This window comes from Theropithecus gelada, chromosome 10 (genome assembly GCF_003255815.1).
Source record: "Theropithecus gelada isolate Dixy chromosome 10, Tgel_1.0, whole genome shotgun sequence".
Lineage (NCBI taxonomy): Eukaryota > Metazoa > Chordata > Mammalia > Primates > Cercopithecidae > Theropithecus > Theropithecus gelada.
The window spans coordinates 45,394,703-45,422,009 of NC_037678.1; the positions used below are offsets into that span (position 1 = coordinate 45,394,703).

The following is a 27,307-nucleotide window of genomic DNA, read 5'->3' on the forward strand; positions in this document are numbered from 1 at the left end:
CCCTCACCCTCAGGAGACGCCCCTCACCCTCAGGAGATGCCCCTCACCCTCAGGAGACAGGCCCTCACCCTCAGGAGACGCCCCTCACCCTCAGGAGACAGGCCCTCACCCTCAGGAGACGCCCCTCACCCTCAGGAGACAGCCCCTCACCCTCAGGAGACGCCCCTCACCCTCAGGAGACGCCCCTCACCCTCAGGAGACGGCCCCTCGCCCTCAGGAGACGGCCCTCACCCTCAGGAGACAGCCCCTCGCCCTCAGGAGACGGCCCCTCGCCCTCAGGAGACAGCCCTCACCCTCAGGAGACGCCCCTCACCCTCAGGTGCACCCCCCACCCTCAGGAGACGCCCCTCACCCTCAGGTGCACCCCTCAGGAGCATAGTCTCCAGGAGGTTCTGACCGGCTTGAGTCCCAGGCCCACAGTGTTCTGTTTTGACATCTCCAAGCCTGCCTCACTTCCCCGCCCCCTCCAGGTGGTTCCTGGGGTCACCTCTCAGACAAACTACTTGCATTCAAGTCCTTGACTCAGGATCTGCCTCTGGGGTCACTGAAGCATGACAGAGGCCAAGTGTCAACCATACAGGGCAGCTGGGAGGGCTCCCTGGCAAGGGGCAGCTTTGGCACCGGCACAGCTCCTGGGACCCGGTGAGGGTCTACTAAGTGCAAGCCAACGTCCTCAGCCTGCCCCCTTCCTGGACCCCCTGGCTTAAGGATGCTACCATGAGAATAAGTCTTAGACACCCCGCTCTGGCCTTTTCTGGAGGTTCCAACCCAGCCTCTGTTTTTGAGACTCTTGAATTTGGAAATTGCATCTCTCCCCTTGTCTCCCTGCTTTGCTGCACTTTTTCTGTCTCTGGCTTTGGAATCTTAAAACAGCCTGTGGTTCTCTTAAAAAAAACAAAACAAAAAAAACAGGTTGGAAAGATGACCCAGCTCGAAGACTGTATTTGTGGTGCTTGTTTATTCCTTGAGTGTGCTGCGTGAAAGGGGCTGAATTTACCTCATTCTATTTTGGTCTGGACCTGGAGGCTGGAGGAAATGCGGCCCCCAGGGGAAGTCTAGAAAGATGAGTCTCCCCATCCTCCATGGCTGCCCGCCCACCTCCACAGTGCCAGACGCAGGGAGCTGCCCATCCGTGTGGGATTTCCCCCAGAGCCGCGTCAGAAGCTCTGCAGTGCCCCCCAGGTTTTTCTGGGGGGACCCCCCAGAGTTCTTGACGTTTCACCAGAGTTCTTGATGTGTTCTGTGGGCCGGAAGCCAGCTTGCGGCTCAGTTCCACTGGGTTTCCGGATGGATCACGCCTGGGTTGAATGGAATGGTAGAGCCTCCAGTTTTCCAGAAACTCTGGGGCTGAAACCCTGGTATCTTAAGCAAAGAGTGACAAGAGTCGGGTCCAAAAGGAAATGTGAGACATGCTTTCTTCCCAGCTGTTGCTCTCTGCCTGCCTGAGTCCTCTTGATTTTTTCCTGATGTGGGGAAAGAAGGTGGCTCTGAAGAGGTGACGGGGACAGGAAATGGGGGCACTAAACCGGAAGCCCATGCAACCTGGAAGTTTCCAGCGGGGGGTCAGTTTGAGGTAATTTGACCGCCCCCTGGTTCCACAGCCAGGCCTGTGAAGGTGGAGGGTATGGAGGTGCCCAGGGGCTGACGAGGGTCTCCCTTCAACTAGCATGTGCAGCTGGGTGCCCATGGCCTGGGAGTGGGCGCCTAGTGGGGCATAGCGTGGGCTAAGGCCCCAGTGAACTGTGAGTCAGAGCCATTTCTGGAGCTACTGGAATAATCTGAAAAAGTATTTACCATTTCTCTTTTAATAATATAAACGATTGGAAGTGAAACCGGAAAACTTCACTGGCTGTAAGGATGCAGAGGATACCAGCACGTTTGTCCAGTGTGCATCCAAGGCCTGCTTTGTGCTGAGCTGTGTGCTTGGTGCAGAGCACCGGCGCAGAGGCTGCTCCAGGGCTGAACAAAATAGGGCTGGTTCTTGCTGACAGAAAGCTTCAGACCTGGCGAGGAAAGAGGAAAACCCAAAAAACTATACAAACAAACGGAAACTCCAGCCCAGATGGCGCAGGGGAGAGGACTTGGGCTTGGAGGGTGTCCGACATGGATGCGCCAGTAGGAGGGCATCAGTGGACGCTTCACTGGGGAGCTCAAGAATGGGCAGGTGTGAGGGAGGTGAAAAGGCAGGGAACAGTGTTGTAGGCAGTGGGAACAGCATGTGTGAAGGGTTGTGGTGGGCTGGAGACTGGCACAGATGAGGACGGCTGGGTGGGAGGTGACTGTGGAGATAGGGGCCAGACCATCCAGGGCCTTACAGGTCGGGTGACCTGGAGTTGATGATAATGCTTCCTCTCTCTCCCCAGTTTCTCGGTTTGGACTGTTAGTACCATAGTCTTCTTTGTCACAGAACACATTCGAGAGCTTTGGCTTTTTATCCTAAGAGCTGCTAAAGGGTTTGAAGCAGGGAAGTGAATTGCTCAGCCCCTGCAGGCTGCTGGGGCAGGGGGAGTGCGGGTGAGAAGCATGGAAGTGGAACCCCCGGGGTTCGCTGGGCGGCAGCTCTCCCTCCACCATCAAACCATCACCGTGCAGGGCTGGCACTTTGCTGGAATGGGGCTCTGGGCTGGCTCCATTCACTACCTGCATTTCCCTGAGCCTCAGTCTCCCACCTGTGAGAGGGGACAACGGTGCCTGCCTCTCAGGTGCCATAGGGTTCAGTGGGCTCGCTCGGGGCCTTGTTCTGAGATGGTTCCATCTTGAGTTGGGGTCAGCTTGCTGCAGTTGTGATCTTGCTTTAAAAGCCGAGGCAGCTTGAATCCCATGGTGGAAGATTCACACTGACATTGAGGTTTGCTCCAACCAGCTGAGAGCCTTGAGTATCTGGCTCTGAGCTGGCGTCTTGAGCATATCTTTCCATTTAACTCATTCTCAGAACAATCCTCATGGCTACCTCCATTTTATAAACAGAAGAACCTGATGGGCAGAGGCTGACTTGCTTAGGGTTACTCCACTGAGATTTAATTCCAATTTTCCGCAACCCAGAGCCTGGAGCCCTACAGCCCACATCCCTGAACACCCACTGTGGGACCAGAGGACCCCTCTGGGGATTTCATCACAGAGAGGACTCCGGGCCCCTGACCTCCTGATTGTCTCTGCTGGTGGCTGTGTCTCAAATGAGGGAGAGCCTTCCATTTGTCGCCATGATCCTCGTCCCTCTTGACCCCCTGCCTCTGTGATCCGCACCTAGACACAAGTTTGAACGACTCATTACTGTGCTCCATTGCCGAAGCAGACATTTCTTTGCAGCAGACTTCTCAGAGCCTTTAAAGAGCTAAGGTGCATGACGACATCTCTAAGGAGCAATGTGTCGTGCGGCACTTCCCAACCTTATTTCACCACAGCGCATTTTGGATTTTTGACCCTCCCATTTTCCTCTCTTAGCTATCCTATTAATAAGTTGCAGTTTTTGAGATCTTGAAAAACTCCAAACCCTTTGTCTTGTGGGTGGAGAAACCAAGGGCTAGAACATAAGGGCCACTGACTCGCTTTCTGACTGTGACAACACTGGCCTCCGGGCGCTGGACGGGCGTCTTCCTGACCTTCCCATGAGTGGCTGGGCGGGTGCTGTCCGCAGTCAGCTGGCCCTGTCCAGAGGGAGACAGACAGCTGTGGGGTGGGTGAGAGGGCCGTGGGTGGCCACCTGAGCTCTGTCTGGGGCAGGAGGATATTGTGCCTCTTTGTGTATTTTTCCACCTTACTCCCCAGAGCTTTAATTTTAGTCTTCCTGGATAGGCACCGTCTTCAAGGAAGTGTGTTTTAAAAAAGCCTTGGACCTCCCTGACTTCATCTTCCCGTCTGGGGGATGCCAGGGACTGTTCTATGATTTGGCAGGAAAGTAGGGCATTCCCTGAAGCTGAGGTGGGGGAGCCTGGGGCCCGGGCTGGGTCCTCCCCAGCCTACAGCTCAGGAGGGGCACCCCTTGGACCCGGGAGCTGGCTGCCAGGGTGGGGCCGGCTTCCTCCTGGGCTCCTTTGATCTCCTTCCCAGGCTTCCCTGCAGGCTGGGGTTGCTGCTGGGCTGACTCCAGGTGCGTAGCGGGCTGCAGTTTCCCGGCCTGACACCACAGCCACAGGCCTGTGCTCCCTCCATGACATCATGCTAGCCTGGGAATGCTCTGGCTGTGCTCGCTGGCTCGCTCTCTTGCTCCTTTTCTTCTGAGGAATATCCTTGCGGCCCAGCAACCATTCACAACACACAGGCCTTCAGAATGTCCGGCCTGCAGTTTTCCAAAGAGCAGCAGGGTGAGGCGAGGGTGAGAGTCAGACTAGGGGTCGGGGAGAGTCAGCTGGGTCTTCGAGTGGTAAAACCTGTGATCTCCACCCCTGCTTAGAACTCCTCCCGGCTTCCCAGCGCTCAGCAAGACCTGACCTCCCCCGGCCAGAGGGCCTGCAGGGGACATCATGTACCTGTGCCCTCTCCTCGCTACTTTCTCATCGTGACTTCCATATTCAGTTCTCTCTGCCAGGAACGCTTTTCCCTGCCCTTTTAGCTGTGTTCGCTCTACTCATCCTCTGACCCCCGACAGGAGATGTTTCTGTGAAACGTCCTTCCCGCACACCCTCACACCTCACATCTAGTCCTTTTCTTTTGTCTTGCTCACCCAGAGGACTCTTCCCTCCTTCACACCACTTAATTTGGGTTTGAATGACCCTCTTTTGTGCTACGCACGCCCAGCCTCTGGACCTGGAGCTCCATCTCTGGCTGCCGTTGTGTCTCTGGCTCCTAGCAGAGCACCTGTGGAGAGGAGGAGATTGTACTGACCTCGTTGGAGGAGGAAGGAGGAGGTGGAGAGTGTCCCTTAAGAGACTAGTGTGCAGTAGGTGCCCAGGACAAGGTATCAGGGTGCTGAGGGCCCCCATCCACCAGCCAGGTGATTCCAAATGCGGCCCTTCCAACCCTGGCTTGCACCAGCTCCCTGAAGGTGGTGGGGGGCTGTGTCTGAAGGTAGCAGAGGGGGAGATCAGGCTGGCTCTCAAGCTGTGATGGTGAGAAGATTTTTCATTACACTGCCCTAAATTATGGCCCAGAACTGGTGTCTAATCCTTGTTCAGCCACCAGCTGCCCATGTGTAAGACAGAAGCTCTCTGATCTTCCAAGCTGAAAATTAAAATGACCAGAATGGATTTCCAAGGGCCTGTTCTGCTCCTAAGACCCTGGATGACTGGGCCCAGGGGCAGAAGGCTGAAGGAGCCCTGATGGTGGGCACAGACAGGACACCGACTGTTCCAGGCAATGAGGCAGTGTGCACTGCGTGGCCATGTTGGAATTTGTGTTTCCTGTGGCTCCAACGCCTGCCTGGGTGCCTCAGGGCCAGAGAGATCCTCAGACTCCCAACTCCGCTGTGTTTTGCCCTGGGGGAGTTTCAGGGCCAGCTTCCCTGGATCTGTTTTTGTGCTGAGGCCCTGGTCCTGCATCCCACATGGGAGTCTTACTCCCCTGGGAGTGGGGTGGTGGGTGAAGGCCCATAAGGATCAGTCTCTAAATAGCCTCTAGGAAGGTAACCAGAGGCCAAAAAAAGGACTTCCTGCCTTCCCACATTTGAGATTTTAAAATATCCCCTTTTCCATTGTGGTAGGACTTTCCAGGGGAAGGTGGGCTGAGAGACACTGGAAATGAGCCTGGGGACGTGCGGTTCCTCCTCCTGCTCCCTCTAGAATTAGATTTCAGCCGGTTCACCTGGGTGTCCCTGGGAGGAGGCACCCGAAAGCCCAGCAACGCACTGTTCTCAGGCTGGTGGTTAAATATTAACGTCTCTCAGTGCTGCGGCATCGGGGTCACCAGTGGCTCATGCCTTGCAGGGCAGGGCCATGGGAGAACCCAATTTCAGAAGAGAAGAGAAGATGACTTTTGGGGTCTTGCTATTTCTTTAATCAGAAACAGCCTGAGAAAGTGGAAGGATCATCAAGTTTATAGACAAAAGACGTGTGGCCTGTCCCCTGGCTCTACTGCCTTTCTGTGAGATTAGAGGAGGGGGAAAATCTGTCCGAACCCAGGAAACAAGGTGAGAGCCAGGCTTGCCACCTTACCTAGGTTTGTTCTGCTGATCAGGTATAACATGGAAATATGTTGCCCCATACAGATCTAGCTTTTTCCAGAAATAGGACGTGCTTACTAAACTGAGACAATATTGATGTACATGTGTTAGCTTGTAAAGGGAAGCAAAATATTTCACAGTGAATTGCTGCTGCCACTCTGGTCTGTATGCATATAAATGTTTCATGCCGATGTGTGTATACTTTAAAACAATTATTAGCATAATGGCACCTATATTTGGGGCGCTCTATTTGGGGCTTAGATTGGTCTTATCCATTTTCAAAAAATAGCTTTATTAAGATATAAAGTGTATAATTCAGTGGTTTTTGGTACATTCCGAGTTGTGCAACCAACACCACTGTCTAATGTTAGAATGTTTTCATCACCCCGAAAGGAAACTCCATACCCACTAACAGTTACCCCCATTTTCCCTACCTCTCTAGCTGTTGGCAACCACTCATCTTTCTTTTTTTCTATTTTTTTTTTTTGAGATGGTGTCTCGCTCCGTCACTCAAGCTGGAGTGCAGTAGCGTGATCATAGCTCACTGCAGCCTCCGCCTCCTGGGCTCAATCGATTCTCCTGCCTCAGCCTCTCGAGTAGCTGGGACTACAGGCATGTACCACCATGCTTGGTTAATTTATATATATATATATAATTTATTTATTTATTTATGAGATGGAATTTTGCTCTTGTTTCCCAGGCTGGAGTACAATGACGCAATTTAGTAGAGATGGAGTTTCTCCATGTTGGTCAGGCTGGTCTTGAACTCCCGACCTCAGGTGATCCGCCCGCCTTGGCCTCCCAAAGTGCTGGGATTATAGGCATGAGTCACCATGCCTGGCCAATTTTTGTATTTTTTGTAGAGATGGGATTTTGCCATCTTGCCCAGTCTGGTCTTGAACTCCTGGGCTCAAGCAATCTGCCCACCTCTACCTCCCAAAGTGCTGGGATTACAGGTGTGAGCCACCATACCTGGCCCTACTTTCTGTCTTTATGGATTTGCCTATTTGGGACATTTCATAGAAATGGACTCATACACTATGCAATCTTTTGAGTCTGACTCCTTTTTCTTAGCATAATGATTTCAAGATTCATCTGTGTTGTAGCCTTTATCAGAGCTTCAGTTTTTAATGGCAAATAATATTTTGTTGTATCAATTTACTGTATTTTGTTTATCTGTTCGTGAGTTGATGGACACTTCGCTATTTCTACCTTTTTGGCTGTGAATAATCCTGCTATGAACATTGGTGTGTAAGATTTTGGGTGCACATGTATTTTAATTGCTTCTGTGGGTAGTCGAATTGCTGGGTCACATGGTAATTCTACATCTGACATTTTGAGACACCACCATACTGTTTTCCAGAGTGATTGCCCCATTTTCCAATCCTACCATTAGTGTATGAGAGTTCTACTTTCTCCACGTCCTTGCCAGTAACACTAGTTATCATCTGTGGTTTTGGCTCTGGTCATCCTAGTGGGTGTGAAGTGCTGTCTCACTGTGGTTTCAATTTGTGTTTCCCTAATGGTTGATGATGTTTAGCATCTTTTCATGGCTCACTGGCCATTTGCATGTCTTCTTTAGGAAAACATCTGTTCAAATTAGCCTTCTCTATTTTGGGAGTCAGTGGCATGCTAGCTTTACCATATGGGTTTTAAACTCTCCCTCTTCCATGTTCTTGATCAAATTATATAAGAAAGAATTATCTGTTGATAATTTGCAAAATTTGTGGTTATAAAACCAACTAGGGTATGGGGGTGGGAAAGACCTTCCTATTTCAATTTCTTTTGGGCAAATCAAAATTTTCATTTCTTTTTGCACCAATTTTTGCATTTTGCATTTTCCCAGAAGTTTACATCCTACAAATTCTATTTCTTAAGCACTTTCCTATCATATTTCCACCTTGTCAACAAGTGTAGCTTTATATGGTCCTTTGAAGTGACTGTGCAGGGCTCTGTTGCCTTGGACGTGCCATAATGTTTTTACCAGTCTCTCTCACTGGATGGTTAGTTTTCAGTTTTTCTGTTATAAACAATGTGACTGTTGTTTGGGTTATGTATCTCTGAAACTAACCACTCACATGCAGTGGCTTAAAACAATATTGTTTTATTGCTCAGGAATTTAGGCAGGGCTTAGCTGGGTGGTTCTTCTACTCTTTCTGGTGTCTTCTGTGGTCACTGATGGAGCTAGGAGCTTGACTAGGTCTGGAAGGCCTGAGATGGTGCCTCACTGGGGACTGACTTGGTTTCTCTCTCTCTCTCTCTCTGGTTTATAGATCCTTATCCTCCATGGCCTGTGCCTCCTTCCCCTCCCTGTGGTCTCTTCCTTTAGCAGTGTAGTCAGATTTCTCGATTCAGTGGCTTGCTTCCCAGAGGGCAAACATAGAAATGATAGGCTTCTTAAATCCTAGTCCTGAGCCTGGCAGGGCCTCAGTTCCACTGGGTCCTACTGGTCACAGCAGATTACATGGTCAGTCCAGACTTCAGAGGTGGGGAACAGACTCCACAAGTTTATGGGACAGCAGCATCTGCGTACGGAGACAAGGAATTATCGGTGGCCGTATTTGCAGAAAATCTAACACTACTGTGAACACAGTACACTTTTCTGACAAATTTTGGAGTCCAAGGTAAACATGCTTGGAATGGACATGTAGTCTGTTGACTGGAGAACTGTGGGCAAGTCACGTAACCTCTGGGGCCAAGACATGTAAAGTCCCCATCCTAGGATTTCCTGAAGCTTAGCAGAGAATAGACACTAACACTGACATGCCTTGTAATAACTATATTCCAGGAGCATCTGGGAGTTTGCTGCCAGGCTGGTCTTAACTTGGCTCTTCCTAATCATTGAAAAAGATGGCATTATTCTCATTTTACATAAGAGGAAACCAAGACACAGGAATTATCTGGCATAACCTTGCCTTATCCCTTCTCCATCACCCGGGTTTCGTCCCTCTGTAGTATTTTCTCTGTCTGTGATGACATCACGTATCATACAGGATTCAACATATTCCTATGTGTCTCTTGTCCCCAGGTGAGTGAAGGAGGTGGCAGGGTTTAAGCGCTCAGGTTCTTGAGTCAGGTTTCCTGCGCTGTCACCTGGTTCTGCCACTTATCAGGTGTGTCACTGCAAACAATTGGCTTCATTTCACTGACCCCGACTTTTCTCATCTGTAAAACGGTAACAGGACTTTGACCATTTCATAGGGCTGGTGGGGAGATTCGGAGAACCAAAGTGTGGAAAGCACCGAGATTCTCAGCAGTGGCGAAGGTGAAAGAACACATTTAGGTTCCTCAAGGCCTTTCACCCTGAGCCTTCCCTACCTCTTCTCTCACCTGGGCTGGGCCAGGGAGGCCAGTGTGTTCAAGGTAAATAAAAACGTCACAAAGGGCTCCTTCAGTGCTCTCCTGGTTATAAGAACCAGTGTTCTTTTATGATGCTCGAGGTGGCAGCTAGAAATTCCCCCTCTCCCAGCTGTCAGACTGGACCTGGCTGCTGAGTAATTCCTTCCTTGTCCTTTCCATGAGGTCCAACCTCACACCTGGGCTCTCAGTCTGAAAGTAAAGCCTGTGTTAGCATCTCACACTTGACCCATCTCAGCAAGGCTCCTGTCTCCCGGTGCCTTCCAATGAAGATTTGGCTCTCCTAAACGTGCCTGGGACACATTGCAAACTATGACTTGAAGGAGGGGAGTCGACGCGTTCACGTTGATTCATGGATGAGTCAGCGCTGGCCTGTAGCATCTGGCCTCGGTGTCATAGCCTGCAATAAGAGAATGCTCAGTATCGTTTGGTGAGGCGTTCTCTGTTTAAAGATCTCACTCTGTTCCCCTGGTTACCATTCATTGTTTCACTGTCTTCGAGGGCCTGTCCAGGTTATCTGGTCACATTTTCCTGCTAATAACAATTTTCCAGCAAAATCACCACCTGGGTTTGTGACTTCTGTGCTGGGGTGTGGATATTTCCTACAGGGGCCTTGGGAGCCTGATTCAGTAGGAGAAGTTGTTTCAACTTGGAGTGGTGCTTCTTGTCTCATCTGTTAATTGTTGAGAATAGCTAATGGTTCATTGACAACCTTGGTAGCTTTTCAAAGCCAGGAAAGTCATCCAGGCAAACTGGAGATAAGACAGCAGGAAATTCTTGTTTATAAGTTTAAAATCTGTGTAGACATCCCCAAAGCCAGCCTGAAACTACCTCTAAAAGAGCATGGGGAAGAAGTTAATGAGTCATGAAAAATCAACTCATTATTTTAATTCAGTTTGGACGTGAAAGGCAAACTTAGGGTCTTCAAAGTCCTGTGTGGCTCTAAAAAGACTTCCTTGCTTCTGTCATCTCTCTGTGCTTGAGAGAGAAATGAGTCCTTTACAATCTTTAAAAAAAAAAAAAAAAAAAAAAAAAAAAAAAAAAAAACCACACCTCATTCCTCTTAGTCCTGGAGACTGGGAAGTCCAAGATCTAGGTGCCGGCAGGGTCAGTGTCTGGTGAAGGCTGCCCTCTGCTTCAAGGTGACACCTTGTTGCCGTGTCCTCACGTGGTCAAAGGTGGAAAAACAAAAAGGGACCAGACTTTTCCAAACTCATTCATAAATACATCAATCCATCCCCAATGGCCTAATCACCTCCTAAAGGGCCCACCTCTTAATAATGATGCATTGGGGATTTTCAACATGAGTCTTGGGAAGGACAAAACATTGAAACCATAGCAATAACAGAATTAAGCATTTTTTGAATGAGGTTCTGGGGTTGTTAAAAAGGAGAGTTCAGGGGGGCATGGGGTGAGGTGACTCCCGCCCCCATCTTTGGTCCTGGTGATGCTGTCCATTGCTGTGGAGTGCCCACCCTTCTATGGCTAGGAGTGGGCACATGACTTGACTGGGCCAACTGGATTCTCTCCCCCAGAGTTTTGGATGGAGAGAGGCCCAGAGGGAAAAGCAGCTCCGATTTGTTCCTTCTGTGCTTGTTCCTGAGAAAATTGCCCTGTGCCCTCGCGCCTGCCTTGGTTCCTGTCGGTTTCTGACTCTGGTTCTTCTTCCCTGTGTATGCTTCTCTGGGTCTGTTGATCTCCCAGCACTCACTAACATTACAGATCTGTTTCCCGTTTGCTTTCTCTGAGCCTTGTTCACATTGATGTGCCTGATGAATGTCTGACAGATTATGGCATGCAGCAGAAGGGTGATCTAGCAGACCTCACAAACCTAGAGTTGTCCAGGTCAGACAGGAGGATAAAGAAGGGTGGTTTTCCACAGTGTTAGTAGGGAGAGCTGGGGGCTGGAGCCAACTGGAGATGTGTGCCTCATCAAAGGGACATCGGTGGCTCGGCTCCTGCCCGTGGTTTAGTGGGTTACATTCCAATGAGGTTGACTGGTGAAAGGCTCTGAAAAGGCAGTGTCCAGAAGAACTGTCTTTGTGTATGGTTGCAAGCTTGGGCTTGCAGGTAGCCTGGTTGGTTTCCAGTCCTGCCTGGACTGTCCCAGTGGCATAACCCTGGGCAAATAACTCGACCTTTTGGAGCCTCAGTTTTGAGTTCTGCACAATGGCATGGGGAATATTATCTACCCCACAGAGTATTGTAAGAACTAAGTGACATGAGACTGGTCAGGCGTTTCAACCCAGAGCCTGGCACATGGTAAGTGCTCCATAAAGGGTATGTCTGACATCTTTATGTGTGAGCAGAGAAGATTCACTGTAATCCCCAGGAAGATTAGATAACTCCCAAGTATGATAGAGACTGTTGTTGCCCTGGGGCAGGGACCAGTGTCACATTGTTCATCATTATGCCTTGGTTTCTGGTACAACACAGCGGTATAAACATTCTAGTTGACTATTAAAGGACTTAAAGTATTGAAATTTTGAATCCTTATTAAAGGTGTACAAGAAATGTTATGAAGATTTTTCATACTAAATTTCTACTATCCAGAAACATAACAATCCACTTATCTACCCACTTATTCATCTACTCATCTACCCATTCATCCATCCATCCACCCATCTACCTATCCACTCATTCACCTACCTGCCCACCCATCTACTCATCCATCCATCCACCCACCCACCCAGCCACCCACTCATCTACCCATCCATTCACTTACCCATCCATCCATCCATCCATCCACTCATTCGCCCATGTACCCATCCATCCACCCACCTATCCATCCATTCACTCATTCACCCATGTACCCATCCATCCACCCACCTATCCATCTACCCATCCATCCACCCTCCATCCCCTATCGAGTTAATTATGATTGTACCCATTTTGCTACTGTAAAAAGTGAGGAAGAGAGAATGAAAGGATTTTCACTATTAATACCATCAGTCCAGAGATTCACCTCCTGCCTCTTGGTGGGCTCAGGAAGATGGTGCACGTCCTGGAAATGAACTTAGGGTTGTGGGAATTGAATGAGACAGTGTAGTGTTGAGCCTGTGGGACAGTATCTGGCACATGGTGAATAGTGCAGTAACTATCAACTTCTGCTCTCTGAGACTCTTCCAGCAACACGGAGGCTGCATAATCCCTGTCTTCCTGTACTCTGTCCCGCTGGGATGCCGCTAACAATTTGTGGGGTGATACTGCCTTGTAACAGCTGCCTGTTCCCTGCATGTGTCTCTTTGTAGCTCTTCTGCACTCTCTTTCCTCACCACAACTACTGAGGGGTCTTTGTGCCTGGATCTTGGTCTGATGTTCCCACTTGTAGGGGACCAGTGGACTCTTTCCATGAGGCTCTGCTTCCCATCTATTGGGGAAGCTGAGCTGTGACCTGGCTGACGCAAAGCCTGTGTCTCTCCTCCTCTCTCGCAGGGAATCGGATCTCTTCCTGCTCGACAGCCGCACCCTCTGGGCCTCGGAGGAGGGCTGGCTGGTGTTCGACATCACAGCCACCAGCAACCACTGGGTGGTCAATCCGCGGCACAACCTGGGCCTGCAGCTCTCGGTGGAGACACTGGATGGTGAGTCCCCCGGCCACTGCCACCACCAGTCCTAATGCAGCCTGTGCTCCTGGACTTCAGGAGGGTCTCAGTAGTGCTCATGCTTGCCTCACTACAAACAGGCTTCCCCACCCCTCCCAACCAGTACTCCATGTTCAGCCTTTTGATCCAAACCGGAAGCAGCCCCTTCCCCTCTTTCCATGAGAAGATTACATATTTGGCCATAGCAGAATTGGGTAAGGCTTCATTACACAAAGGGTGGTCCCACATCAGCAGGGGGGAGGGCAGCCCTCTTATGAGAAATGCAGAATCCCGGGCCCTCCCCAGACCTGCAGCATCAGAACCTGCACTTTAACTAGAGCTCCAAGGTGACACCACAGGACACAGGACATTCTGGACTGTCTGTGAACTGCAGGGTGTTTAGCAGCATCCCTGGTCTCTTACTCAGTAGATGCTAGTAGCATCTCCCAGTTGTGACACCCAAAAATGTCTCCAGACATCGCCAGATTGTCCCCTGTGGGACAAAGTTGCCCTCATGCAAGGCATTAGTCCCTTCCACATTAGAACCTGAATGTGGGTCTGAGTCCCCAGTTCCTGGAGAATCCATTGTGAGTCTGCCCTCCCCCACACCTCTCATTCCCACTACAGTTCTGCCTCCTTTGAGAAGGGAAGAAGGAAGGATGGTGAGTGGGGAAGTGGGAATGGGCTTCTCTATGCTAATTTTCCCCCACCCCAAACAGATAACAAATGGTATCTTGTAGCTTGACTTTGCTTAAAATTCAGTGGTGATGGTTTCCAGCTGTGTAACTTCTTCCTTCCACCAGTTTTATGAACAACAATTTTTTTTCATTTATTTTTGAATGAACACCTTCACAATGTTTGCCTTTGGAGCTATGAACAATACATGTGTAACACGAAATAGTTTCCCTCCCACTTTCTTCTCCAGCTGCTGAGTTCCACTTCCCAGGGACAATTGCTGTTTCCTTCTTTTCAGAGATGCTCTCTGGGTGTTTCAGAAATTACATGGAGATTCAGCTTTCAGTTTTTCCCCCTCCCATAAATGGTGGCCTGGCATATACAGTGTTCTCCAACTGATGACTTATCTCAGAGATTGGTCCTGTCAGCCATTAAAGAGCTTCCTTGTTCCATGTGTTTTGTGTCCATGTAGCTCTGCCACCCACACACACTGTGGCGTTGGACAATTTCCCTAACCTGTCAGAGCCTGGGCTTTCTCATCTCCAGCATGCAGGTGATGAGAGGGTTTGGGCTATTGGGTTGTTACAAGATGTAATGGGTTATTATGGGAAGAGTTTTTTAAAATAGTGCCTTAATGTGCATGGGATTTTCCCAGGCATCTTGGTAAAATGCAGATTCTGATTCAGCTGGCCTGGGGCAGAGGAGTCTGTGTTTTCAGACAGCCACCAGGTAACAGAAGCTGCTGGTCCCTGGACCATGCTTTGAGTAATGAGGCTTAGAACAGGACCTAATTGTCATACACATGTAAAGGAGAGCAGTCATCATCATCATCATCATCACCACCACCATCATCATCATAACTGACTTACCCAGCTCTCCTGGGATGGATGCTTAGGTGTTTTCTAGTCTTTTGGTCTCACAAACAGGGCTTCAGTGGGAAACCTCGGTGTGTAGGTCATTTTTCATTTGAGTGTAACTCTAGGACCAGTTCCTGAAGGTGGTGTTGTCTATTTGTAGTTTTTGTTTGTTTTTTTGTTTTGTTTTGTTTTTGTTTTTGTTTTTGAGATGGAGTCTCACTGTGTCACCCAGGTTGGAGTACAATGGCACGATCTCGGCTCACTATAACCTCTGCCTCCTAGGTTCAAGCGATTCTCCTGCTTCAGCTGCTTGAGTAGCTGGGACTACAGGTGCCTGCCGCCACACCTGGCTACTTTTTCTATTTTTAGTAGAGACAGTGTTTTACCGTGTTGGTCAGGCTGGTCTCAAACTCCTGACCTCAGGTGATCTACCCGCCTTGGCTTCCTGAAGTGCTAGGATTACAGGCATGAGCCGCCGTGCCTGGCCTATTTGTAGTTTTGATAGATAATGTCAGTTTGGCCTCTTTAGAGGCCATTCCACTTGCGTCTCCACCAGCAATGCGTGAGGGTGCCTGTTTTCCCATTGTTGCCAGTTCAAGTTCTCAAACATAGATTTTTGCTAATCCAACAGATAACAAATGGTATCTTGTAGCCTGACTTTGCTTTTTTTCTTATTCTGTGTGAGGTGGGGCATTTTGTTCATGTGTGCCATTTGCAGTTTCTTCCTGCACATGGTATGTTCATATCCTCTGCCCATTGTTCTGATAAGTTTTGGTCTTTTTCTATATGATTTTGGTTCTTTGCAGTTTGAGCAGCAAACATTTCCCCAGTTTTTTAGTTTAATTTTTACTTTGCGTATGCTGGATTTTGCCACGCGGATTAAGACAGTGGAGCTTGGCCAGGCACAGTGGCTCACGCCTGTAATCCCAGCACTTTGGAAGGCCGAGGCAGGTGGATCACTTGAGGTCAGGAGTTTGAAACCAGCCTGGCCAACATGGTGAAACCCTATCTCTGCTAAAAATGCAAAAAAAACCCCAAAAAACAACAAAAAAAATAGCCAGGCATGGTGGTGCATACCCATAATCCCAGCTATTCGGGAGGCTGAGGGAGAAGAACCACTTGAACGCGGGAGGCGGGGGTTGCAGTGAGCCCAGATGGCACCATTGCACTCCAGCCTGGGTAACAGAGAGAGAATCCATCTCAAAAAAGAAAAGAAAAAAAAAAGACAATAGAGCTGAATGTAATAACCTTTTCCTTGATTGATCCTGGACTTTGCCTCTTTTTCAATTCTTATCAAAGGCCACTGCCTTAGTCTGGAGCTGGAGGCACATCCTGGCCAGCATCTTGGGGATAATTTATCAAAGTGTAGTTTAGGGGCCCTTATCTCTTTCTCCAGCTTAGGTGCCTGGCAGTAGGATGTGGGTAGCAGGAACAATTCCAGCATTTGATAGGCCTGCGGGAGGTCTGAGTGAGAAAATAGAGACCCTTCTCACCCCAGACCCTCCAGAACATGCGCTCTGCCTGAGTTGTAGAATTACTCACGTAAAGTCACAGGCCATGTGAGCGGACTGAAGAGTTTAGCACACACTCTTTTGTCCCCTGAATTCCATATCAGTCTTCTTTCTACTGCTTGTCTCCCACTTCCCCGCTACCCTGCAACTTGTTCTTCTTCCCCTTTCCATGCCCCTGAGAGTTAAAAGTGGTCCTAGAAGACACTGGAGCTTTCCATTCCTATCTTAGGGGTTGGCAAACTCTAGCCCGCTGACCAAAGTCAGCCTGCAGCCTGATTTGTGTGTGTGTGTGTGGCCTGTGATCTAAGAATAGTTTCACATTTTTAAATGATTGAGGAAAATTGAAAGAAGAAGAATATTTAATATCATATAAAATTACATGAAATGTACATTTTGGTGTCCATACCTAATGTTTTATTGACACAGCCATACTCATTTGTTTACATTGTGTCTGGGGCTGCTTTTATGCTTTCACAGCAAAGTCGAGTCATTGTAACAGACCCTGTGGCCCGCTAAGCTGAAAATATGTATTATTTTCAGAAATACTAACAGAAAAAGTTTGTGATGCCTGCTCTATACCAGCAATCCTCAGACTGTTCCGTGAAGTGCCAATAGGTGCCTCAGGGAAAAAGGAAGAGTTTCACAGTCATTTAAATATGACGAATGCTAGGCTGAATAAATGAAACAGATTTCTCTGCAGGACTTATCAGAGCATTTATTTTGCCAGTGTCCATTATGAATCTCTGGATAGGAAATATTGCCTCAAGGAATTCCAAACTCATCTAGCAACAGAATCATTTGACTCTTCTTTTTCCCTAGAAGCCCCTGTGGAACATTCTAGGGATAAGATAAAAATGAAGTAATATGGCTAAGGTGGACTTAATTCCCTTCTTCACAGTAACCGTTTCTGTGGACTTGTAGATGTTGGGGAGACCTTCCAACTGGGCCCCAGTGGGTTCTGTGCTTCTCTGTCTTGCCTGCCCGGCTGGTTCAGGTGATTTTTCTCTTATTTGATGCCAGCCCTGTGGCCAGCTCCTCCTAGTACCGCTCCTGCCTTCACCATTCCCCCCAGACACATTCAGAGTCCTTTTGCCCTTTTTGCCTCCAGCACCTACTCCCCCCATTGTCCAGGTTATGGGGAAAGGCTCAGCATTGGCGGAGGCAGTGCTGCCCGATGGTTAGAGCTCAGGCTCCCAAGCCAGGCTCCCCTGGTTCAAATCCCAGCCCTGCTGTTTCCGGCCTTGTGACCCAGGGTGAGTCACGTAATGTGTCTCATCTGGAAAATGGGGTTAATAATAGTTTCCATCCCCAAGGGTGGTTGTGAGGGATTAGATGAGCTCATGTGAGTGAAGAGTGTAATTGGTCAGTGTGTGGTTGCTACGGAGCACCACTGTGTCTTGTGATCATCACAATTACCCAGCAAGGTAGATGCTATGGTTCACATCCCCGTGGTACAGGCAGGAAATGGAGGCTCCTGAGAACCTGCCGGGGCTCCGTATTTCAGCAGCCCACCTGAGACCCTCTCCGTAGGCTGCAAGTTGCTATCTAGAGTCAGATCAAGGATTAGATGCCGCGTCCGTGACCCCCTCTGGCTCCGTGACACCTTCTTTGCCCCTCCTGGGCAGGGCGCTGGGGGCTGGGTGTGGTGCCACCGCCCAGGGACTTGGCTTGTCCAGGTGCTGTGCGCGCCCAAGCAGTGAGTTTGGTGTGGTTGCCCAAGTCAGGGGAGGATCACCCACTCAGATTGTCAGGGAGGGGCAAAGTGTATAATGGCCAGTTGGCTGTGTGGAGTTTTGGACCTTTTGGGGATGAGCTAAGGAGCAAGTGAGTCCAGGATTTTCGAGACATCATGGCTGTGAAAATGCTTTGTTTTCCCTACTGTGGAGGATCTCAAGCCTGCTGTCCATCAGGGTCACCCTGCAGGGCAGACTGCACGTGCGGGTGCCTGGGCTCCATTTCAGACCCACAGTGGGGGATCTCTGATGATGCGCCCAGGAATATGCCCTTTTTCCCTAGTAGCTTTAGGGGTACACGTGGTTTTGGTTCCCTGGACAAATCATATAGTGGTGAAGTCTGAGATTCTAGTGCTCCTGTCAGTCAAGTAGTATACACTGCACCCAATATGTAGTTTTTTATTCCTTAGTCACCTTTTAAAATAAGACTTGGGTAACTTGAGGCCTGGCCCAGTGACAACACTCTGGCAAAGTCGTGCACAGTGCCTGGGGCAGCCTGTTTACAAGATGGTGCCTGGGCTGACAGGTGCCCCTTGGGTTCTGGGTCTCAACCCTCCCCTGCCGGATCCTGCACGGGGAAGGGCAGCAGGGCCTGTGGGAGGTGGTGTGCATCCGACAAATCAGTGCACACCTGCTTTGTGCCTGGCCCTGAGCTGGCTGCAGAGGCCCTGGTCCCTACCCTGGGAACTTCTTACTGACCTTAACTCAGAGAATAATCTGCCTGCACCAGCATCCAGAGAAGACAGGGGCCCAGGCAGCAGTACCCGTGCCCATGTCACCATCCAGAAGGGGTAGAGACAGGGTCACCTGAACCTTGCAACCACTAGGCAGTTACACTGTGCCTGGATGTAGAAGGGGCCCTGGCAGCTGCTGGAATTTGGAGTCTCCTGGGGCCTTACTTTTCTCATGCACACAATGGGCATGTGGAGGAGAGTAATTTGGGCCAGTGTGCTTCCATTCTAGTGGGGCGCAGCCATCAAAGACCTTATTGTGGAAGCCTGGTGTTTGACCCCACGTGAGCCCCTGCCTGCCAGTGGTCTCCAAAACTCCAAAGCCCGGATGGCGCCCTCCTTCCCTCCCCGCTGGCCACGGGTGGGGGGTCTTGAGGTCAAAGTGCAGAGGTGCCCTTCTGAGACCACCCAGGAAGCGTGCGTCTGTTTCCTCTTCCTCCCAGCTGGGCCCTCCTGTGAGTCACCACGCGGAGCAGCCACAGCTGGGGCTCCGCTCCGGGCCAGCGTGCCCTCATGGGGAGAAGCCTATAACTCCCAGGCACCTGCAGCTCGTCAGGAGGGGCCGAGCGGGGAGCCCGATCTCATCTCCCTGGGGATGGGCTGGCGCTGCAGGAATGAGGGCTGGAGTCTGTTTGTCTTTCCCTTAATACAGAAGAGAGGAGAGGCAGCCTCTCCACTTGTTGCAGCCCCCAAGCTGTGCTTCCCACCCATGGACTGGCTGTGTCCTACACCCCACGCTGGATGCTGGTGTCAGGGACCCGGGGTGAATCTAGCACTGCCCAGAGCCCTGTGAGAAAGGAGAGGATAGAGAGGAGAGCGAGAGGAGAGGAGAGGATAGAGAGGAGAGGGAGAGGAGAGGGAGAGGAGAGGAGAGGAGCGGAGGGGAGGGGAGGGGAGAGGAGGGGAGGGGAGGGGAGGGGAGGGAAGAGGGAAGAGCGAGAGGAGAGGATAGAGAGGAGAGCGAGAGGAGAGGNGGGAGGGGAGAGGGAAGAGCGAGAGGAGAGGATAGAGAGGAGAGCGAGAGGAGAGGAGAGGGAGAGGAGAGGGAGAGGAGAGGGAGAGGAGAGCGAGAGGAGAGCGAGAGGAGAGCGAGAGGAGAGGAGAGGGAGAGGAGAGCGAGAGGAGAGGAGAGGGAGAGGAGAGGGAGAGGAGAGGGAGAGGAGAGCGAGAGGAGAGCGAGAGGAGAGGAGAGGGAGGGGAGGGGAGAGGAGGGGAGGGGAGGGGAGGGGAGGGAAGAGGGAAGAGCGAGAGGAGAGGATAGAGAGGAGAGCGAGAGGAGAGGAGAGGGAGAGGAGAGGGAGAGGAGAGGGAGAGGAGAGGAGAGGCCAGGCACCCTTGAGTGGAGGGAATCCTGCAGCTCGGGGCTCCTCCCACCTTGTGGCCTTAAGGCAGAGGAGCCCTCCCTGCAGGCGAGGCCCTGAGCTGCCAGTGTCCATGCAGCTTTTAGAAGCAGGATGGACGAGCAGCCCCTGCACATACATACTCTGGCACCCATGGCCCTGTCATAGCACAGCTCCTCAGTCACCTCTGTGTAGTCTCAGCAGCTGCTCCAACCTCTTGGGGTCTTGTTCCTTTGTCTGCTCCGTGAACATAATGACATCACGGATTCTGTAGGCAGCTGGAAGAAGGAAGTGAGTTCACAGAACATGCTGAATCCTGGGCCCAGCTCCCTGTCTGTGCTCATGAATGTTAGATGTTCTAATTGTTGATTTATTTAGTTCTCACAATAATCCTGCCCAGGTAACACAATTGATATCACCAGCATTTTATAGATGAGGAAATAGAAACTGAGAAGGTGGGGAAACTTTCTCGTGACTCCCAGGTGTAGACCTGGGCTCTGACCAGAGGACTGTGACTCCAGCCCCCTTCCTCTTTGCTGGAAAATCTTCCAATGAGTGTGTTCACCAGGCTGCAGCCTCAGGATGGGGTTTGGAGGGTAGATGAGCCCCTGCAGGGGACCCAGCCTGGCCGTCCAGAGGTAGAGATGCCAGGACCCTCTACCATGTTAGGTCTTGCCTGGCTTCTCACCCGGGAAGGAAAGTGTTTCTAGAAAGAACTCAGAAGACAGTAGTCTTCTTGTAGGACTCACTGTAGGAGCCCCCTTTGCAGAAGTGGCCAGGGCTGCACTTGACTTCCATGGGCTCCTCCCTCCATTACCAAAAAAAAAAAAAAAAAAAAAAAAAATTAGAGCCGGGCACGGTGGCTCATGCCTGTAATCCCAACACTTTGGGAGACCGAGGCGGGCAGATCACAAGGTCAGGAGTTTGAGACCAGCCTGGGCAACATGGTGAAACCCCGTCTTTACTGAAAATACAATTAGCCAGGTGTGGTGGTACGCACCTGTAGTCCCGGCTGAGGCAGGAGAGTCACTTGAACCCAGGAGGTGGTGGAGGTTGCAGTGAACTGAGATCATACTACGGCACTCCAGCCTGGGCAACAGAGTGAGACTCTGTCTCAAAAAAAAAAATTTTTTTTTAATTAAAGTATGTTTTATGGTCACGTTGGTATCAAGATGAATATTATAATTCTCGGTGAATTAAAAATTAAAGATTATTTTTGAGATGGGGTCTTGTTATGTTGCCCAGGCTGGCCAGGCTCAAGCGATCCTCTGGCCTCAGCCTCCTGAGTAGCTGGAATCGCAGGTGCCCAGCTTTGAATTAAAACCCAAAACATTCTCAGATACTAAAAGTTCATGTTTTATCTTCCGATTATAAGAGACATTATTGCATTTTCATGGGCCCTGCATCCCAGCATGGGGAGTGAATGATGAATGATGGTCTTCCCCCGCCCCCACTGTTAGAACAAGTTTCCTACAGCAAACAGCCTCTCTACTTATGTTGGAAGTACAGTTATTCACTCAACAAACATTTGCATGCCCCTATAGCGAGCCAAGGACTGTTCTAGGCACCAGGGGTACAGCCTGAACAAAAGGAAGATTTGGCTGTTGTGTTGCTCACATTCTTCTAGGAGGAGGCCCACCAGTAACGAGAGACCATGTACTGAAGGGCAGGGGTGAAGCCATGCAGATGAGGTCTGAGGCTCTGCGTATGGTTCAGAAGGGCTTCCTGCTGCTCTACAAACCAACACGCCCATTTTCCTTGTGCCGTCTTCCACCCGCAAAGCCTACTGCAGAGAGATGAAGACTGATTTGGGCTGGGGAGACTCTCATCCTTGCAGACATGGAAGCAGCAGGTCATTTGTCCCAAGAAAGGGACTGCACCCTTTTGTCCTGGTTCATGGTGTACCCCTTCTCTTCCTTGTTTGCAGAAGAAATCACTCGAGACTCAGGAGGGCCACGTCAATCAGCCCTGCCTCTCAGCTCCAAGAAGATGACCAGGGAGGCCTTGTCTGCCTCATATCATACTCCCTCGTTGGGGACCCATTTCTCCAGCTCCTGTGAGCGCTGGCTCTCCATCCCCTGAGCTCCAAGGCCATAGGGTACCTTCTCTCCCTCCTGCACCCCATCTTTGCTTCCTGCAGTTGCCTGGGGGTCAGGAGCATGTGCATTTTGGCTATCTGCATGCAGAGAACCCCGAGCGTCTCTCCTGTGACACACGAGAGCACGTGTCTCGCTTCATGCTCATTCCAGATTGAATTGGATGGGATTGCAGAGCATTTAAAGGATTGAAGGGCATGTGCTGTCCAAGTGTGACGCTCAGCTGTGGCAGCTGAGGAAGGAGCCAGGAGGTGAGCCACTCGCCTGCGGCGGCTGCAGAAACTAAGCCCCACAAAGCCAAGGTTGGTGAGCGATGCCGCCCACAGTGCAGCTGGCTCCAAGGTGCCTTCGCTCCATGCGATTGCTTCACATCCTGTTTGTCCAGAAGCCGGAGAGGGAGAGGAAAGAAAAGGCCTGATGACCCAGTGGCTGGGATCGGTCCTTCCAGGGCTGGGACGGCAGGGATGGGGAGGGCGGAATTGGGTAACTGGGGCCAGGCAGATGTCACAAGTGTTAAACTAAGTTCTCACTTGTCACTTGGGCCTTGGTCCATCGAGAGAAGTGACTGGAGTGAATGTGTTTTTCACAATTAATGAGAAACATTCTTGTGGTGTGGGCCTTGGAGGGGAAGCCTATAGCCCTGGGCCTGGAAAACAAGCCACAAGGAAACCCAGATGCCACCCCTGTGCAGTGTGGGTGGGCTGCATCCCCTCCTTTACCAAGGGGCCCCACTGTGCTCCCTGCCTGCTCTCCAGGGTCTTTCTGCAGAGCTCGCTGGGTTCCTCGGGCTGGCCACACCGATTTTGCTCAGGTCGCCTGGGGTTTGCCAGTGGTGCTGGGATGTACTGGCTGGGCCCTGTCCTCAGCTCACTCTGAGTCCTGCCTCCGCCCGGCTCCTCTTGGAAGGTCTTTCCCTCTATTCCTCAGTGAATCCCTCCTACCTTTGGAGTCCCCGTAGGTCACCTATGTCCATGCCTGGGCAGGCTCTCTTGAGTTTTGGGGGATCCTTTTCCCTGCCATCACCTGGACTGATTGGCAGATGGTGCAGGGGTCAAGCTCGCAGGCTCCAGTTGGCTGGGCCAGGGTGTGGACTCCATCTCTGCACTCCCTAGCATTGGGTCCCTGGTGGGTGACTTTGCGCCTGTGACCTTGCTTTCCTCCTTTGTAAATGTGGGGTTACGATTCTACCTTGAGAGTTTCCAGCGAGTAGCGATGCATGGAACGGGCTCAGCACGGTGCTTGGCACACATTGGTGGGCTTTCATTTTTGTTAAGAAGCAACGATGGAATCAGCTGTACCCAGAATACTTATACTAGCGAATAATTGAAGATAATGATGTCTTATCTCATGAGGATATTGATGGTTTTCCCTACAAGTCTGGAAGTAATTGGATCTAGGGTTGGTTAGAGTCATGGTCAGCCAAGGTTTTCAGTAAAGTACCAGAGAGTAGATATTTTAGGCTTTGAGGGTCAGATGTTTGTTTTTGCCTGCTGTTTAGTGTGACAGTAGCCACAGGTCATGTGTTCCTGACTGTGCATCGACTGTGTTCCAGTAAAACTTTATTTGCAAGAACAGGCAGTGGGCTGGATATGGCCTGCAGGCTGTAGTTTGTTGACCCCTGGGCTAGAGTATCAATAGGCTCAAGGCTTTTTTCCTTCCGGCCCCCTCACCTTGACAGCGTTGACATTTTGTCCTGAGGCTCTCTCATCATGGTTGGCAACGTGGCTGCCTCCATGTCCCCAAGCATGGAAGGAAAATGCAGTGGGCAAGAAGGAAGAATGTTTATCTCATCATGTGCCTGCCTTTTTTGGGAAGAAGACACTTCTGAGAAGCCTGCAGTATCCATCCCCAGCAGGAGCTGCAGGGGAGGCTGGAAAGGGTCTAATGTGCAACCTTCATGGATGGAGGAAGGCCAGGCACGAGGGGGCCGCGCATGACTGTGGCGTCCACACCAGCCACTTCTGCCTCACCTGCCTGGGGAGGGTTGGGTGAGAATGCTTTGGGCCTCCTCCATTCTGCTCTGGACCATTGGAGCAAAGGTGTGGTCAGACAGCTTTCCTGGCCTCTTCAGACAATAGTAGCTGTGATGCTTTGTGAACAGATGGCGCCTACAGTGTGCAAAGGGCTGAAGTTTTGGCAATGTGAAGGACTCAATTTCTGCTTTATGTTGGAAAAATGCCAAGGTAAGTTCACCCCAAAACCTGTACACTGTGTCTGTCATTATATGCATAATCACCAAAGCTGGAACCACCAGATGGATGGATAAAAATTGTGCTACTTACATACAGCAAAAAAAAAAGAATGAACTGTTGAAACACGCAGCTACGTGGATGATCTCAAAGGCATTGTACAGGTTGGAATGAGCCAGTGCCAAAGAGTGGCATTGGTATGAAATATCTAGAAAATACAGTCATGGGGATGTGAGTGGGTCCGTGTTTGCCAGAGGCTGGCAGTGGGGGCCACGTGACTACAAAGCGGAGTTTCTCAGCCTTGGCACTACTGGGTAATTCTCAGTTGTGGGGCCGTCCTGTGCATCCTGGGATGTTAACAGCTTCCCTGGCCTCCACCCACTCAATGCCAGTAGCAACTACTCAGTTACAACTACCAAAAATGTCTCCAACATTGCCACATGTCCCTTGGGGAGCAGCATCACCCCAGTTGGGAGCCACTGAGCTAAAAGGCAGCTTGGAGAGTTCTTTGTGGCGTGGAGCTGTTCTGTATCCCCACTGAAGCTGGGTACCGGCATCTATACACGCGCTAGCACTTACAGATGGGCATACCAAAAGGGGTCGATTTTACTGTACGGTAACTTAAAAACTAAGACTTCAAAAAGCAACAAAACACACCACAGAGAGACAAGCACTGAGTCCCAGTGAAGAAACCAGCCAAGCCATGGCCTCTGGGCCCCTCTACCTGCCTCTCAGGTAGGCCAGACCTCTTTCCCACCCGGCTGCTGCAGGCTGCAGAGGGCTCAGATGCCATTACCCTGCAGGAAAGCCTTTCTGTCCCAGCCTTAAGGAGAATATCTTGGCAGATAGAATACAAGATGCCCAGTTAAACTTGAATTTCAGATGAACAACAAAGAATCACTTAGTTCAGCATGTCCCCCATGTTGCAAACATTATGTGTTTATCTGAAATTCAAATTCGATCAGGCACCCTGTGTGTTTTTTTTGTTTTTTGTTTTTTTGTTTTTTTGCAATATCTGCTATTCTTGGGCAAATCTGCAGGCTTTAAAAAAAAACCTCTCAAACCTCTGCTAAAATATGTTTTCCAACTTTCTCAAACATACAGATTTTATGGTTAAAATATGATGCACGTCCTGCCTCCCTGCCTACATCAGTTTGTTCACCCACCTCACCCCTATGCCTTACAGATGCGGACTGGCTCCCTAGCCAGTGTGACTTGTCCAGGACATTTAAATACAAATAATCAAAGTAAATAGTTACACGCACTGACTAAATCTGATATTTTGTAATATAAAATGAAAAGAAATTGTTCTCCTGCAAAATAACCTTTCTCAGCCCTTCCTGGGGTATTAGAACAAAGTAGATGTTACATATGCAAACACCTACGTTAGTATGTGCTTTATATATATATAATATATTAATATGTCTTCTATAATATATTATGTATAATAGTATATATTATATATATTAGCATATGTTATATATAATATATAATACATATAGCATATAGAATATATATTACTATAACTTTATAATATAAATAATATATAATAAATATATAAAATTTATATAAATAATATATAAATTTATAAATATTATAAATATATATTATAATATACCATATGTACCATATTATATATGGTATATACTATGATATATATACTATATATAATATACATTTTTATATCATAGTATATTTTATATGTATATATTTTTTAGGTGGAGTCTCGCTGTGTCACCCAGGCTGGAGCACAGTGGCACGATCTCCAGCTCACTGCAACCTCTGCCTCCCAGGTTCAAGCGATTCTTGTGCCTCAGCCTCCTAAGTAGCCGGGATTACAGGCATGCACCATGACGCCTGGCTAATTTTTTTTTGTATTTTTAGCAGAGATGGGATTTCTCCATGTTGGCCAGGCTGGTCTCAAACTCCTGACCTCAAGTGATCCACCTGCCTCAGCCTCCCAAAGTGCTGGGATTACAGGCGTGAGCCACCACACCCGGCCTACATTTCTTTCTTCCTAGGTGTAATCAGGCTAATTTGCATGCAGCTCCCCATGGGAGGGAACTTTCCTTCTTTTGGCCCCACCAGAGCCTGGGCCTGTCTTGCCGCTGGAGCACCCCAGAGCACAGGGTAGTGCTGGGCTCAGTACCCGAGGCATGAACACGTGTTCGGTAAATGAATCTTCAGGCACTGGTTGCTGCTTCATGATGCACCTTCTACGTTCATTAATCTCATCTTGATAAAGCACTACATTCCCTCTCGGGTTTTGTAGGTCGGACTCCGCTGCGATGACTCACCTTTACACACCTTCCTTTCTTGGCTTGTTTAGGGAGTGTGTTTGTACAGCCACGGCTCTTGACCAGGGACGGTTTTCCTCCCAGGGGACATGTAGCAATGTCTGGAGACATTTTTGGTTGTCATGAAATGGAGAGGTGCCGATGGCATTAGTGAGAAGAGGCCAAGGGTGCTGCTAAACATCCCACCATGCATGAGGCAGCCCCGATGCCCACTGTGCCCGAGTGGGCAGGCCCACCATGCTGGCTGTGGCCTGTCTGATGAGCAAGCTTTGGAGCCAGCATTAAAGCTGGCTTCTGTGCAGGAGCAGTGGGTGAAGGAGACCATCCTTTCCCTGAGGTGTTGAGCTTGGAGGAGGAGGAGGGTAGTATGTGTGAGGGTCCCAGGGAGGCCGGCCCTGAGCATGGTGGGGCCTGGAGGAGGGGCGGGCAGGAGGGGACGTGCTTCTGGACCACCACTCTCTCTACCAGCCCTGTTGGTTCCCCACATGGCATTCAGAATGGGTCTCCCACCACAGAACCCTGGCCACATCGCCCCCTGCCCAAATCCCTCGCTGGGTTGGGACACCCTGCATGACCCAGCCCCTACCCACCTTGGCCTCACCCCCTCGGGCTCCTTGCTCCTTCTCTCCGGCCTCACCCCTTCGGCCTCCTTGGTCACTCTCTCCGGCCTCACCCCCTCAGGCTCCTCACTCACTCTCTCCAGCCTCTCCCTCTCTGGTTCCTTGCTCACTGTCTCCAGCCTCACCCCCTCGGGCTCCTCACTCACTCTCTCCGGCCTCTCGCCCTCGGGCTCCTCACTCACTCTCTCCGGCCTCACACTCTCTGGATCCTGGCTCACTCTCT

General features: G+C 50.2%; 1 protein-coding gene across 3 annotated transcripts in view; it reads left to right on the plus strand.

Annotated features, from left to right (window-relative positions):
* Positions 1–27,307, plus strand: part of BMP7 (bone morphogenetic protein 7) — a 97,946-nt gene that overhangs the window by 48,852 nt on the left and 21,787 nt on the right. For all 3 annotated transcript variants that reach the window (XM_025400383.1, XM_025400384.1, XM_025400386.1), the window contains exon 3: positions 12,887–13,035. In XM_025400383.1, coding sequence (XP_025256168.1) covers positions 12,887–13,035 — 149 coding nt within the window. The remainder of the gene's footprint in view (positions 1–12,886; positions 13,036–27,307) is intronic.